This window comes from Ipomoea nil, unplaced genomic scaffold (genome assembly GCF_001879475.1).
Source record: "Ipomoea nil cultivar Tokyo-kokei standard unplaced genomic scaffold, Asagao_1.1 scaffold2761, whole genome shotgun sequence".
Lineage (NCBI taxonomy): Eukaryota > Viridiplantae > Streptophyta > Magnoliopsida > Solanales > Convolvulaceae > Ipomoea > Ipomoea nil.
Genome location: NW_017619189.1, coordinates 2,902,733 through 2,918,153, shown reverse-complemented (window position 1 = coordinate 2,918,153; position 15,421 = coordinate 2,902,733). Strand labels below are relative to the sequence as shown.

The window sequence follows — 15,421 nt, the reverse complement described above, 5'->3', positions numbered from 1 at the left end:
GCACAACCAAATTTTCAATAATTTGAATATATATATATATATATATATATATATATATATATATATATATATATATATATATATATATATATATATATATATATATATATATCCAGCTGTGTATAATATTTAGAGAACTAGCCCATGTTTAAACATGAAAACCACTAAACTAAAACATTCGCATACATCTTCGATCACACCCAAAACCCTTCATGCCTTGCACGTAATCTTGCGATTTATATACATATATATAAACAATAAACCTCCAAACCCATTCTAAAGAAGAGCTGCTGCAAATTAAAACCCAGTGAAATGGCGGCAGCACCTCCAAACAAAACGGCGCGACTCAGCATCATCATAGGATTATCCTGCGTCGTTCTTGTCGCATGTGTTGTGGGCGTTGCTGTCGGAGTCGCCAAAAACCAAAACGGAAAATCTAAACCCTCCGGCGACCGGAGCCTGTCCGCCACCTTCAAAGCCATCTGCGACGCCACATTGTACCCTGATTCCTGTTACGCCAGCCTAGGACCCGCCGCCATGTCCGACAACCTAAGACCTCAAGACATCTACAAGCTGTCTGTCCGTATCGCCGTCGGCGAGCTCTCCAGGGCCTCCGACGCCTTCTTCAACGGCGATGCGTTCAGGAAAATCTCCGATCCCATGGCTGCCAGGGCTCTGGAGACCTGCCGCGATCTATTGTCTCTCGCCATGGAAAATCTCAACGACTCTCTGGCCATTCCTGAGAAAACACTGTTCCAGTCATTCTCCGATCTCAAAACGTGGCTTAGCTCCGCCGGGACTAACATGGAAACCTGCGCCGACAGTTTCAGTAACACAACGCATGAATTAAGTACGATGGTTTTGAAAAACCTCAAGAATTCGAGCGAGTTGACGAGTAACAGCTTAGCCATCTTGAGCGAAGTAGAAAAGTCGATTGAATATTCTGTGGGCATCTTGGGTTCTGTCGGAAAACGGCGGCGGTTAATGAATCTTGACCCGCCGACCTGGTTGTCGAGCCATGATCGGAGATTATTGGTTGAGAGTTCAAGTTGGGGTTTGAAGATTGATTTTGTGGTGGCGAAAGATGGGTCCGGAAAATATAAGACGATTAAGGATGCCCTGGAGGCGGTACCTGATAAAAGCGACAAGAGGTTCGTCATCTACGTGAAGAAAGGAATGTACTTCGAGAATGTTAAGGTTGAGAAGTCGAAGTGGAATGTTATGATGATCGGCGATGGAAAGGATGCCACTGTCGTTTCCGGCAACCTCAACTTCGTCGACGGCACTCCCACCTTCCAAACTGCAACATTTGGCAAGTTCATCCTTCCTATCATATATATATCACTCACTTTTTTCCACGTATAGTCTCACAACCCACATTTGATTTTAGGACATTTAAATTCATATCATATCTGTTTTTTTTTTTTTTTTATCTAATTTTTTTATCACTAATGATCAAATTTTAGGCAAATAACTTTATCTTGCATGAAGGCCAACAAAATTATCATTTCCAATCCCCTCCGGAGAAATTTAAGAAAAAAGTTATGAAAAAATGACAATTTTATAGTCTAAAATAAATTATGGGTTATAAAAAAATTAGGTCGAATAGACCAAATGTGACAATGATTTAAAAGTTCTCAGATCAAATGTAAAAAAAAAAAAAAAAAAAAAAAAATAGTCAAAGGCTAAATGAAGAAATTGTCTCATAGTCGTGGAACCAAGAGAATAAATAATCTCATAGTCGATCGTTAGGGATGACAATGTACCCCGTCCCCGTCCGGGATCCCCGTCCCTGTAGGGGATGAGGACGGAGACGGGAAAAAATACCGGGAATCAGGGACGGGGACGTGGAGGTTTTTAAATTCCCCGCCGGGGATGGGGACAAGGATACTCCTCCCCGCCCCGCCCCTTCCCCGAAAATTTAAAAAATATTATATATATTAGAAATTAGGAATTATATTATTAGTTATTTAATTTTAGTAGATTACTTCACTGCCAAAATAATCCACTTAATTTAATTTATAAAATTAAAATCTAAAACATAAACAATTAAACATCACTAAGTACTCAGTATTATACTATAGTTTTAAAAATAACTCTATTAGGACTTTGAATTTCATTTTTTCCTTTTGTATTTTTAAAAATTGTCTTAATTTGAGACTTCGACTATAGGTTGATCGGGGATTCCCATCCCAGTCAAATTTCTCACGGAACGGGGACAGGGTCGAGATAGCGGGAACGGAGACAGGGTCGAGATAGCGGGGACGGGGTACTCTCTGTCCCCGTCCCCGCCCCCCCCCCCCACCCCACCCCGTTGCCATCCCTGAGGTCCCAAATAAATGACTACTTGAATCGGGGTTTTGAGCATAAAGATTCCACTGACCTGTAAAAAGTGGGTTAGTCATGGACCGAAAGTGAAAAATAAAACTCTATATCACTAGTAATTTTTTTTGAGAAAATATTACTAGCTAGTAATTAATTCTTCATTTTCATGCATGCATAATATGCACTAAATTAGTAATCATAAGTATAATTTATATATAATTACATATAAAATTCTTTTTGCTTGCGGTGTAGCTGTGTTTGGAAAAGGATTCATTGCACGGGACATGGGATTCCGGAACACCGCCGGCGCGGCCAAGCATCAGGCGGTGGCGCTAATGTCGGCGGCGGACCTCTCCGTCTTCTTCCGCTGCAAAATGGAGGCCTTCCAGGACACGCTGTACGCCCATTCCAACCGCCAATTCTACAGAGACTGCGACATCTCCGGCACGGTGGACTTCATATTCGGCAACTCCGCCGCCGTCCTCCAGAACTGCAACATCCTCCCCAGAAAGCCCCTCCCCGGCCAGCAGAACACCATCACAGCCCAGGGCAAAACCGACCCGAACCAAAACACCGGAATCTCCATCCATAACTGCACGGTTCGGGCCGCGGAGGACCTCGCCGGAGCGCCGACGTTCTTGGGGCGGCCGTGGAAGAATTATTCCACGACGGTGGTGATGCGGTCCAGTATGGGGAGTTTGGTTGATCCCAAAGGGTGGTTGCCGTGGGTCGGAGATTCTGCGCCGGACACCATTTTCTACGGCGAGTACCAGAACTTTGGGCCCGGTGCGGTGACCGGAGGTAGGGTTAACTGGAAGGGGTTGAAGGTGAACATTACTAGTCAAATTGCCAGGAAGTTTTCAGTTAAGCAGTTTATTCAAGGTGATAAGTGGATTCAGGCCACCGGAGCAAGGTTCAAACCAGATATTTGAGAGAAAACAATTCAAAGATTTCCGTTTCAATACAAATTTATTTCAAAATTCCGTTTGTTGAAGGACCCTTGAGACATATTTTACATTATTATTAAACAATGACGGAACCCAAATTTCTATTTGTTGTATTATGGTTACATAAAATTATAAAATACCTTTTCTTTAAAAAAAATATTTTGGTTAGATATACATATACACACATATATTAACCGAGGAAAATGTGTCAAATATGCCACAGAACTTATAGTTTCGACGCTATTAAACCAGCAAAATATGTGCAATTAAGATATTTTTCTAATAACGGCATGAGTAATTGTGTACTCTTATCCTTTTAAGAAATGTTGGGAGTTTAAAACCTCATCTTATTATATGAAAAATCAATATGACTAGCATTTTACTCAACCTAGTGCGAACATAGATTAGTCTGAGTATGATATAGATTTAAATGTGGTACTTATAGTTAGGATCTACTCATAACATTTCATGGTTTAACAAAAAAGAAGAAGATATTTTTCTATTTTTTCTTAGTAGAATCGACTCACAATGCTTACATATGGTACATACTAATAGTTTTTCTTTCCTATGTCGTTCTTTCAAATTTCTTTCCTATGTCATGTTAGTTAGGGTGGGGGACATGCATAGATTGAAATGTTTTTAACTCAAATTACACAGAAAGATATCAAAGAAAATGTCTCAGTTACACATTAATCAAATATAACTTCTAAATTAGATATTTGTAAATTGGAATAGTTGATAAACAAAATGTTAATATAACTGCATATACCAATTAACATCCGATACAACTACATAAATATGTCCTTTTGTATCGGGCACTATAATTATCCATAAGATTAGTCAATTGTTTATTGTTATATGGTAGACCATAGTTCACACAACTATGTGGATTATGGTTCAAACGGCGTTGTTTTTTTAAGTAAAAAAAAAAAAAGACGATCAGTATATTTAACAAATTTCGTATTTATAATGTGCTCAGAATAAAATGAAAGTAGAGTGTATCTAAAATTAAAATGAATAACTTGTCTCATATATTGAGTGTATATTGTCAAATGAAATTATAGTTGAATTAGAATAATACTTTAGTTGTACATGTAATGTTGCGATGAGACTATAGTGTATCTAAAATGAAATTGAATAACATGTCTCATATATTGAGTGCATATTGTCAAATAAAACTGTAGTTGAATTAAAATGATACTCTAGTTGTGTTGAAATGAAACTACAATGTGTATAAAATGAAACTAAATAACATGCCTCACATATTGATAATATATGTCGAATGAAACTATAGTTATATCAAAATGATACTTTAATTTAGTTGTGTTAGTTGTAATGAAACTACAGTGTATATAAAATGAAACCGAGTAACAATTTCACATATTTGAGTGTATATTGTCCAATAAAATCGTAGTTGAATTAGAATTATACTTTAATGGTGTTGCAATAAAACTACTGTGCGTATAAAATGAAATTCAATAATTAGTTCTACTACATGTATTCTCGAATCTTACTCCCTAAATTTACTCTCTTATGTAGCGGATTCTGATAAGTTATTTTCTTCATATGGGTCTCAATACATGTGTCTACATCAATATTTTGTGTGTGGGAGTACAAAATGAGGAGTACATGTAGCATTTTCCTTCAATATTAGATTTCACATATTGAGTGTATAATGTCAAATAAAACTGTAGTTGAAATAAAATGATACTTTAGTTCTGCTGAAATGAAACTAATATATATATATATATATATATATATATATATATATATATAATGAAACTGAATACATCATACAAACAGAATTAATTGGATAGAATGTGGGCTGGTTTTGTCATTAAAAGAAACGGCACAATTTTGAACCATGGCCACAGTAAAATTTGCCAGCCGTTATATTGTGGACCGCGGTGCACGTACTATTTCTTTAAGTAAAGAAACGACGCATCGTTACTGTTAACAGATGGCGCATTTTTTTGTGTGTTAATTACCAACTCAAATTACAGTGTATCTAAACTGACACTACAGTGTATCTAAAGCGACACTGGCTCACATATTATTTTATTATCCAATGAAAATGCAGTTATATCAAAATGATACTGTAGTTGTGGTGAAATGAAACTGCAGTATATATAAAATGAAACTGAATAACATTTCACATATTTGAGTGTATATTATATTAACATTTCACATATTTGAGTGTATATTATGTTGTGCAATGAAGCTGTAGTTATATCGAAATGATCATGTAGTTGTGTTTTAATGAAACTATAGTTTATAAAAAATAAAATTAAATAACATTTTCACATATTTGAGTGTATAAATATTGAGTTCAACTGTAGTTATATCGAAATGAAATTGTTGTTGTGTTGAATTGAAACTGTAGTGTATACAAATTGAAACTGAATAATATAGTTATTTTTGCGAAACAACACAAAATGAGTGCCTTTCTTTGCATTAAACAAAACGACGTCGTTTTGAAACTCGGTGCATAATTGATTATGCACCGCGATTCACGATATAATTTGCCAAGATTTGCCTACATAACCAAAGGCCGTGTACGGATTCTGGATTTCTTTCATTACTCGGATTTTAAAGCCCAAGCCCGTATAGGCATTATCTTGGGTTCATATGCTAAGCCCAGTAACATTTTATGTTAATTTTAGGGTAATTTATGAAGTACTTTTTTGGACAATTAATAACGCATTAATTTATTATTTTTTTTTTTTGTTACGATTAAAATTTATCATCACTACTCCTCGAGGATGTGCACTAGGTAACTTTACTTCTGTGTAAATTGTAATAGCGTACAAACTACACATGAGAGGTAATTAAAATTCTTCTATTAGCCGGTAAAATGGGACATAAAGACTAAGTGTATGTTTGGTTCATGAGTTTACACAGCAGGAATAAGAATTAAAATCATAGTTAGTGTTTGGTTGACAACTTTTTAAAACACAACTATTAGATTTGATTACCCTTTCAATTAAAAACTTCATTTCCTGGAAGTGATATTTTTTTCTTAATGGAGAACGCTCTCGAGAAACTTACGGATCAACGCTCGTCGGAAGATCAAGATCTTCTCGAACGGAGCACAAAGAAATCTAAACGTGACGTTGGAGATCAAGCAGCCCATGCTGAGAGAACCTTAGAGGTGGTGCCGGAGACGCCGATGGATGAGACGGGCGAATGCGACGTTCCGCCGGAACGGCCAAGCCGAGATCGGCCACCTCTGTCCTTCCGTGATGCTGTTGCTGGAAATATGATGGCGAACATTGATTTGACTTTGGGAGATCTGGAGGGAGATGACTGCTACTCCGATGACGAGAACCAAGATGAGCCAGACGACCCACTCTGTCCAACCATCCGACTTACCAGAAAGGAGAAGGAGATAATCAGAGCACCTTGGAGGCAGGCGTTAATTGTCAAGGTATGGGGAAAACAGGTGGGGTATTCCTTCCTGATGCGTAAGCTCTGCGCTTTATGGAGATCGAAGGGGAGCTTTGAGATGGTGGCGATCGACAACGGCTATTTCCTCGTGAAATTTGGTTCGACGGATGATATCAACTTTGCAAAATACGAGGGGCCATGGATGATCCTAGATCACTACTTGATCGTTAAGGAGTGGGAGCCCAACTTCGATCCAATGGCGGACAAAACACAAAAAGTTTTGGTATGGGTACGATTCCCATGCCTTCCCATTGAATATTACAGCGGCGTTTTCTTCGAAAAATCGGTGACAAGATCGGACGACCGGTGCGGGTAGATCATGCAACGAGCCATGCATCCAGAGGGCGCTTCGCCCGGATTTGCGTGGAGGTGGAAATAACGAAACCTTTGCTGTCGAAGTTCACGCTGGAAGGGCGCCGCCGGTTCATCGCATATGAAGGCCTCCATCTGGTGTGTTTCCAATGCGGGATGTACGGCCATTATGCTGAGGCTTGTCCGACCATGAAGAACACTGGAGCATCCAGCGAACCTGAACAAAGTCGTGCTCTAGTGGAAAAGGCAGTGGCTACCAAGGCCGCGAAGGTTGCTGATACAGCGCTGAAACCATACGGATCATGGATAGTGGTCACGAAGCCGGAGAGGAGACGCCAACAAAAACCGGATCAAAGCAGGCAACGCAAGGATGGACCTCCGGGGAGTCACAGTCAATCTCGTTACAAACCTTTGGGGATTTTACAGGAAGATGATAGCTTGGATGGGGAGGCAGCAGAGGAATCGACGGATGCCGATGGTGGAAGGCCGACAGATAAGGCCGGAGAGCAGGATGGAGGTCGAAACACAATTGTTGCCAGAACCCAACGCAGAGCTAACATGGTGGTTAATGAGAAGCAGATAGAGAATCAGAAAGAGACCAGACAAACGAAGGAGGCCAAGGGGAAGGAAAAAGTAGCATGAACGCAAGCTGGCCAGAAGGAAAGACCTTGCCGGGCGGCGGAGGAGGACGAGCATGTCGTGGTTCGGGGTTCGCAAGGGGGCAAGCACATCCAGACGGAACGTGTGACCTTAATTCAGAGAGAAAACCCAACACCTTCGGAGGCCGTAGATGGCGATGGAGAACACCATAATGATGATCCGGACGCCATGGATGAAGATGGAGATGCAGTCATGGAGGTCGAAGGTGATCCAGGGGGAGAAACTGGAGAAGTGGACGGTGATGTATCCTTGGGTTAGCCGTTTGGTTTTCTTGTCTTTCGTTAGCTAGTTTGTTTCCCCTTTTTTGCAGGTTTTTATGATTAGTATCATCTGGAATTGTCAAGGCGCAGGAGGACGGGATTTCCACCGCGTCTTAAAGCACCTCATAAAAGTTCACAAACCGAACCTTGTCGGATTGGTAGAGCCGAAGGTGTCAGGATCACATGCGAACACCATATGTACCAAACTTGGTTTTGATGAATGGGTTCGAGTTGAAGCCGTGGGGTTTAGCGGGGGCATATGGATTCTTTGGAACAAGCCCCTAATCATTGAAGTGACTTACACTCACCCACAGTTTGTCCTTGTGCAGGTGCGGGAAGGATCCGAGGTACCTTGGCACCTCGCGATAGTCTATGGAAGCCCGGTGCATCACATAAGGAAACGCCTTTGGGAGGAGCTCCGAGCCATCAAAAGAGGGATGTCCGATGCTTGGATGGTAACGCCTTTGGGGATTTTAACGCGGTGACCTGCCAGGCGGAAACGATAAACTACACCGCATATTCGACGCAAAGAAGCACCGACTTTGTTAATTGGATTAGCAGCGAAGGCTTGATCGATTTGGGGTTTAGCGGACCTCGCCTCACTTGGTTCAGAGGAACTGAGGAGTCGTCAGCGAAAGAAGCTAGGCTCGATAGGGCGCTTTGTACTGTGGAATGGAGGCAGCGCTTTCCCGATGCCTCAGTCCAACACCTGCCGAGAATCTGCTCAGATCACGCACCTCTCTTAATCCGACTTGATACAGGGAGCAGAAGGGGATCAAGTGCACATTTTAAGCTACAGGCGGCTTGGCTCGCTGATGGTGGTTTCAGGGACGTGGTAATTCAAGCCTGGAATCCAGCTCGGAGCATGCCCGAAAGTGTAAAAGCTGTCCAAACCGAGCTTACGGCGTGGAACAAGGATGTGTTTGGTAGCATAGCCGTACGGAAGAAAATCTTGCTTGCCAGAATTGGAGGAATTCAGAGGCTCATGGCAGAGTCTATACACAGAGGCTTGTACAAGCTGGAAAAAAAGTTAAAAGCTGATCTGGAAGACGTCCTCTATCAGGAAGAGTTACTTTGGTTCCAACGATCTCGGGAGGAGTGGATTGTCTCGGGCGACCGAAACACCAAGTTCTACCATGCAGCGACGATGGTCCGGAGGGCCCGTAATTAAATAAGGGGCCTCAAAACGGGAGCTGGTGACTGGATTTTCGAAGAAGAACACCTCCAAAGGCATGTCCAGGACTTCTATACGACCCTTTTCAGAAGCAAACCAGATGCAAATCACGAGAGTGCTCCACGAGGCCTTTTTCCCACTCTCACGACGGAAACTTGGCGTCGTTTCAATAGAATGGTGACAAAGGACGAGGTCAAGGCAGCCGTCTTTGACATGAACCCCCTGAAGGCGCCAGGGCCGGATGGACTTCACGCGGCGTTCTACCAGCGGATGTGGGACACAGTGGGGGATGATGTCTTTAAAATGGTGAAAACAGCCGTGGAAATTGGCAAGCTTCCCGAAACAGTTAACGAGACCTTGATTGTGCTTATCCCAAAAGTCCAGATGCCGGAGTCTATAAAACAATTTAGGCCTATAAGCCTGTGCAACGTTTCTTATAAATTGATTACAAAGACGATTACTAATCGACTTAAATTTGTCCTTCCAGGCCTTGTGGGACCATGTCAGAGCTCGTTTGTTCCAGGCAGGCAAATCACGGACAACGTGATTGTGTACCAGGAAGTCATGCACACTATGCGGTCTAAGAAAGGAAAGCTGGGCATGATGGCTATTAAAATAGACTTGGAAAAGGCATACGATAGACTTTCTTGGAACTTTATTAGTGATACTCTTATTGATGCAGGGTTCTCTGAACAGTGGGCTCGAGTCATTATGGAATGTGTCACCACACCTACTATGTCTATTGTCTGGAATGGAACTCGCATGGAGCGCTTCAAGCCGGGAAGGGGTGTCAGACAAAGAGACGCCATGTCCCCAGCTTTGTTTGTACTCTGTCTGGAAAGGCTTTGCCAATTAATCTTGACCGAGGTTACTAATGGTTCGTGGAAAGGAGTCCGACTAACTCCGTCGGGCCCGGTGCTGTCCCACTTATGCTTTGCCGATGACATGGTCCTTTTTTCGGAAGCGACCATGGACCAAGTTGCTGTTATCAAAAGATGCCTGGAGTTTTTTTGTGGAGCCTCTGGGCAGAAAGTGAGCTTTGAAAAGTCACAAGTCTTATTTTCCAATAACACGAGTGCGGAGCTGGCCGTGCAAATATCTAATGCTCTTGGTGTCACACGAACGGAGGACCTAGGCCGGTATCTCGGGGTGCCATCGATTCATGGCCGTGTCACACACGGAACCTTCAATGACCTACTAGATAGAGTGAAGATCAAACTGGATGGTTGGAAATCAAGAACCCTTTCGCTTGCTGGAAGGGTTACGCTGACCAAAGCTGTCATCAGTGCCATGCCCACATACACCATGCAAACTATGTGGCTGCCAAAAGGCGTATGCGATGAGCTCGAAAGGATTATGCGAAGGTTTATGTGGGGCGGTGTGGATGCTAACAAGTCCGTGAGCCTCGTCAGATGGGGGCAAGTCACGCAGGGCAAGCAAGACGGGGGACTGGGGATTAGGAAAGTCCACGATGTCAACCTGGCCTTCATGGCGAAGCTTCGTTGGCGCATGCTCATGGAACCGGAAAGTGTTTGGGTCAAAGTGCTGAAGAACAAATATGAACCGAAAGAAGATGGCAGACGTGGAACAACGGGAAGGTGTGTTTCTAACGCATGGAAAGGCATTCAAAGTGCTTCCCATATCCTGGACAGTGGCATCCGGAGAGTCATACGAAATGGCCGGAGTACGAAGTTCTGGTTAGACGTTTGGGCGACAGACCAGAGGCTTTATAATTACAGATGCAAACACATTCCGTTAACAGAGCTTTATGCGTGCGTGGCGGATTATTGGGAGAAAGGAAGTGGGTGGAACTGGGAGCTACTTGATGAAGCCCTCCCAGTTGAATGGAAAGCAAGGATTAATGCCTTTGTTGTTTTAGAGGATGAAGCAGAAAAGGACACTTGGGGATAGGGGTGTTCAATCGGTTAACCGTTCAGTTAACCGAACCATTTTAACCGAACCGAATTAACCGAAGTTTTTTTTCCTTTAACCCTTAACCGAACCGAAGTTTGCTCTACTGAATTCACCGAACCGAAATTTTTTTCGGTTAATCGGTCGGTTAACCGATTAACCGAACTTTTTAAAGCTAAAATTTAAAATTCAAAAAATAACACCTAAAATAATAAATCTAATTAAAATAAAATACATATCATAATAAATTCATAACAAAATATACAAAAACATTAATTAGAAACTTCAAACATCCATAACTTCAAATTAGTATTTATATTTATATTATTATTTATATATATATTAAAAACTTCGGTTAACCGTTCGGTTAATTCGGTTAACCGACCTTTCGAACCGAATTAACCGTTAACCGAAGTTTTAAAATTCCTTTAACCATTAACCGAACCGAAAAAGTTCGGTTCGAAAACGGTTAACCGAACTTTGTCGGTTCGGTCGGTTAACCAAAAATTATCCGAAGTTTGCACACCCCTACTTGGGGACGACGCAGAGAGCTTAATGGATCCTTCTCAATTAAATCAGCCTACGACGCCATTCAGGACGAGCCGCCAGGGATGACTGATTTCGATTGGAAGAGCATATGGAGAATTAAGATCCCAAATAAAATGCTTCATTTTATGTGGCTAGTTAAACATGGCAAAGTGATGTCTAACTAGGAACGCTTTAAGAGGCACTTTACTGCTGATAAATCTTGTTCTGTTTGTGCAGGTACAACGGAGAGTTTGCTCCATATCTTTCGGGATTGCCTGCAGATGGAGGGGGTTTGGGAGTCGTTTCTCCCTGCGGCGACAGTCCTCGCACTCAAAGCCAAAAACTGGGACGACTTGCTGACTACGAACTTGAGGGCAAACTGCAAACTGGGCTTCCCGGAAGGGTGGCAGGCAACTTTCGGAATTGCCCTATGGTGGAGCTGGAGATGGCGCAACGCGAGAGTCTTCGAGGGCAAGTCGGCGAACTTGGCTTTTCGCAGGCAGTGGTTACGAGATCAACGTGTTGAGGTGAAGGCGGCCTTCAAGAATAGGTGGTCACCAGCGGCAGCTCGAGTAGGCCTGGGCGAAATAACCTCTGTGTGGAAGAAACCGCGCATGGGATGGCTTAAGCTTAACGTTGATGGGTGTTGCAAAGGCAATGTCAGGAGGGCAGGCTGTGGGGGTGTCCTCAGCGATAGCCAGGGGCTTTGGCAAAGAGGATTCTCACATAATATTGGTTTGTGCTCGGCGGAGGAAGCTGAAGCGTGGGCTGTCTTGGAGGGGCTTCGCATGGCAGCAGCGCACGGGACTCGAAGGTTGATCATTGAAAGCGACTCGATTGGGGTAATTCGAGCTCTTCAGATGGACGGCCAGGAAGTGGGGAGAGCTCATAACGTGGTGCGGGCGTGCGTGTCTGAGTGCAGCAAGTTTGAGGAGATTGAGTATAGTCATGTCGTTCGCAAACAGAACAGAGTTGCGGATTGGCTAGCTGCTTCCGCCCTTGAGTATAACTTAGGCAACCGGAGTTTAGTTTATCCTCCGAATCCCGTTCAGGCTTTGCTGTGGGAAGATAAGAATGGCGCACGCATACAGCGTGGTGCCTCTGTTTACTTTTCCACCCGGGTTTCTTACCCTCATTATATTCCAAAAAAAAAAAAAAAAAACCTCATTTCCTAATTAAAAACCAGTATCATTTCATCTTATTGGTAATTTGACTTTTAAGTTTGGATTAGTGTTTTTTAGATTTTTGTTTTTATTTTTTGTTCATATTGATGCTTTGGATATCATTATATTAAGATCAATTGCCTTGATTTTTTGTTTTGTTTTTTTGTTTTGTTTTGTTTTTGTTTTTTTTTTTTGGTTTTGTTTTGTTTTTTTTTGGTTTTGTTTTTTTTTTTTGTTTTTTTGTTTTTTTTTTGTTTTTGTATTTATAAAACCTTTATTCCCATTATAGGCTAATACATAATCAAACATCAATATTAGTAATCATTCCAATTGCGCCCTACAACCAAAGATGTAAAATACTTTTACAAAACCTCATTACCGTTACCAAGTATTTCATTCCCATATGAGGCTAATACATAATCAAACATCAATATTAGTAATCATTCCAATTGCGCCCTACAACCAAAGATGTAAAATACTTTTACAAAACCCCATTACCGTTACCAAGTATTTCATTCCCATATGCGAACCAAACACACCTTAAAAAATCAATCAAGTTAATTAAATTTCCATCTTTACACTAACTCATCATGTATAATGTTATGGGGACATTTGTTTGTTTTATTAAGGACAATCATTCTTTTGGCAAGCTTGTTGAGTCAAAGCACATTTATTCTAATCATGTATACATCACCAGTATTTTTTAGAACTGCAATTCCACTTCATGATTCTACAAAATCTACTCAGTGTTTTGATCACGATGGGACTTAAACCCACAATCTCCCGCTCCGGAGGCGAGCGCCTTATCCATTAGGCCACGTGATCTCATTATTTATTTGTTCTTACATTGAAAATTTATGTCTAAACATGCATGGCGGTGCCATTATACTGAGAGGACCCCAAGTGGTATTAATTCTATATGGAAATATGAGTTTCTAATTATTCCAACCTTCAAAAATAAGAGTACTCTTTTAACTCACAATTTAGAGAAGTTGGTAAGTGTGTTGCAAAATACAACTACAAGGTTGGATATTGACTCTTGTATATATGTCATATTAAAAATTTTTAATTAAATATTCTTCGAATAGGCAAAATCTCATATGAGATCATCTCACAGATCTTCATCGGTGAGAAGGGTCAATTTTTTCATAAGTATATATTACACTTCTCCTCATAATAAGTAATACAAAATTTCTCATAACTCTTCAACCACTAATATTACATTTTTTATTTATTTTTAATCTAGAAGGAGGGGTGAAACCCCAGAAAGACCATTACGGACGATCAACACCCCCATTATGCCCCGGGGAACTCATTTGGAGACGTTTGCCCCCAGTTTATCAAGCCGGATTGCATCTCTTAAACTCTGGGGTGTGTCAATGAGGACCCAAAGTCCAAGTTGGTGAGTGAGCGCCGCCGTTGCCAGGTTATCCGCAACCATGTTACCTTTTGGAAGAGTGCAATGAGAGTTTCGTTTAAACCTTCTGGAAGAGTGCCCGTCGCGAAAGCCTGTCTGACCATACTGTAAATGTCCTCTCGAGTTTTAACCCACATGTGTTGATAGAAACCTGCTTGGAAGCCATCTGGTCCCGGTGCCTAAAACGGTTTCATGTCCTTGAGAGCATTATGAACCTCTTCATTTGAAACCGCCATATTGAAACAAGCCCATAAGTCAAGGTTACGTAAGTGGGAAAAGTTCGCGCCTAGTTGAAAGTTCGTGTCCCCGCCGGTCCCTTCCGCAAAGAGTTGGACATAGAAATTTCGAATGTGTTCCCGAAGCTCATCCCCTTTCGAGCTAGAGCCACATTCCATTATCATCCATTAGCCGTTGGACGGAATTGTGAGACTTGCGAACTGTCGCAGCTGCATGGTAGTAAGCTGTGTTCCTATCGCTAGAGCTTATCCATTCGTCCTTGGACCTCTGGAACCAAATAAGCTCTTCCTGTCGTAGAATGTCTTCGAGATTCTCCCTGAGCTTCAGCTCAAGCTTTGCCAGGCCTCCATGGTACTTGAATGCCATGGTCTTCTGAACACCACTTAGCCGATTCATAAGGACCCTTTTGCGTTTAAAAACGTAGCCAAAAAACTCCGTATTCCAGGGGTCGCTAGCAAGATTCCGGGTATTCTCCAAAAAGCTTCAGTCTGATCTCCAAGTGCGCTCAACCACACCGTGCACATCATCAGGGGTAAGCCAAGCTGCCTGAAATATGAATAGTGTCGGCGGCCGCTTTTGCCCCTCCCCCTCTATCTGTATTAATAAAGGCGCATGGTCAGAAGCAATCTGGGCTAAATGAGTTACGCACGCACCTGGGAACCTATTGCGCCAATCGGTGTAGCACATGGCCCGGTCGAGGCGTGCTCCTTTAAAGGCGTCATTGTTACTGCCTTTCACCCAAGTAAGTTTTGGCCCCGAAAAGCCCATAACGATAAGTCCCTCTTCTTAGATCCAGTTGACAAAATCGGAGCTTCTATGCAATGAGAAGGAACTGTAGTTGCTCGTCTCATCTCTATTCAGAACTGAATTGAAATCCTCGGCCACGTGCCTGGGTCCCATGATGCCACGCTTCGAGTGGGTAATATCCTTCCACAATCACCAGCGCAAGTGGTGAGTCGGGCACCCGTAAACCGGGGCTAGATACTAGGGCGGCTGATTGTCTGTCTCCACCTGCATAAGAATGAACTAGGGATGAGTAC

General features: G+C 42.2%; 3 protein-coding genes and 1 non-coding gene across 4 annotated transcripts; 3 read left to right on the top strand and 1 right to left on the bottom strand.

Annotated features, from left to right (window-relative positions):
- The first annotated feature begins 312 nt into the window (after window positions 1-312).
- LOC109157060 (pectinesterase-like) lies at window positions 313-3,283 on the top strand. Its single transcript, XM_019304940.1, has 2 exons — window positions 313-1,312; window positions 2,578-3,283. Exons 1-2 carry the CDS (start codon window positions 313-315, stop codon window positions 3,255-3,257), a joined length of 1,680 nt encoding a protein of 559 aa, XP_019160485.1. The 3' UTR covers window positions 3,258-3,283.
- A 3,011-nt stretch (window positions 3,284-6,294) lies between these two features.
- On the top strand, window positions 6,295-7,673 carry LOC109157058. Its single transcript, XM_019304939.1, has 2 exons — window positions 6,295-6,942; window positions 6,984-7,673. The coding sequence occupies exons 1-2, from the start codon at window positions 6,295-6,297 to the stop codon at window positions 7,671-7,673; spliced, it is 1,338 nt and encodes a 445-aa protein (XP_019160484.1).
- A 148-nt stretch (window positions 7,674-7,821) lies between these two features.
- On the top strand, window positions 7,822-9,122 carry LOC109157057. The gene is made up of 3 exons (XM_019304938.1): window positions 7,822-7,944; window positions 8,002-8,149; window positions 8,281-9,122. The coding sequence occupies exons 1-3, from the start codon at window positions 7,822-7,824 to the stop codon at window positions 9,120-9,122; spliced, it is 1,113 nt and encodes a 370-aa protein (XP_019160483.1).
- Window positions 9,123-13,479: 4,357 nt separating this feature from the next.
- On the bottom strand, window positions 13,480-13,552 carry TRNAR-CCG. The gene has a single exon. It is a non-coding gene; the product is annotated as a tRNA-Arg (tRNA).
- Between the last annotated feature and the right edge of the window lie 1,869 nt (window positions 13,553-15,421).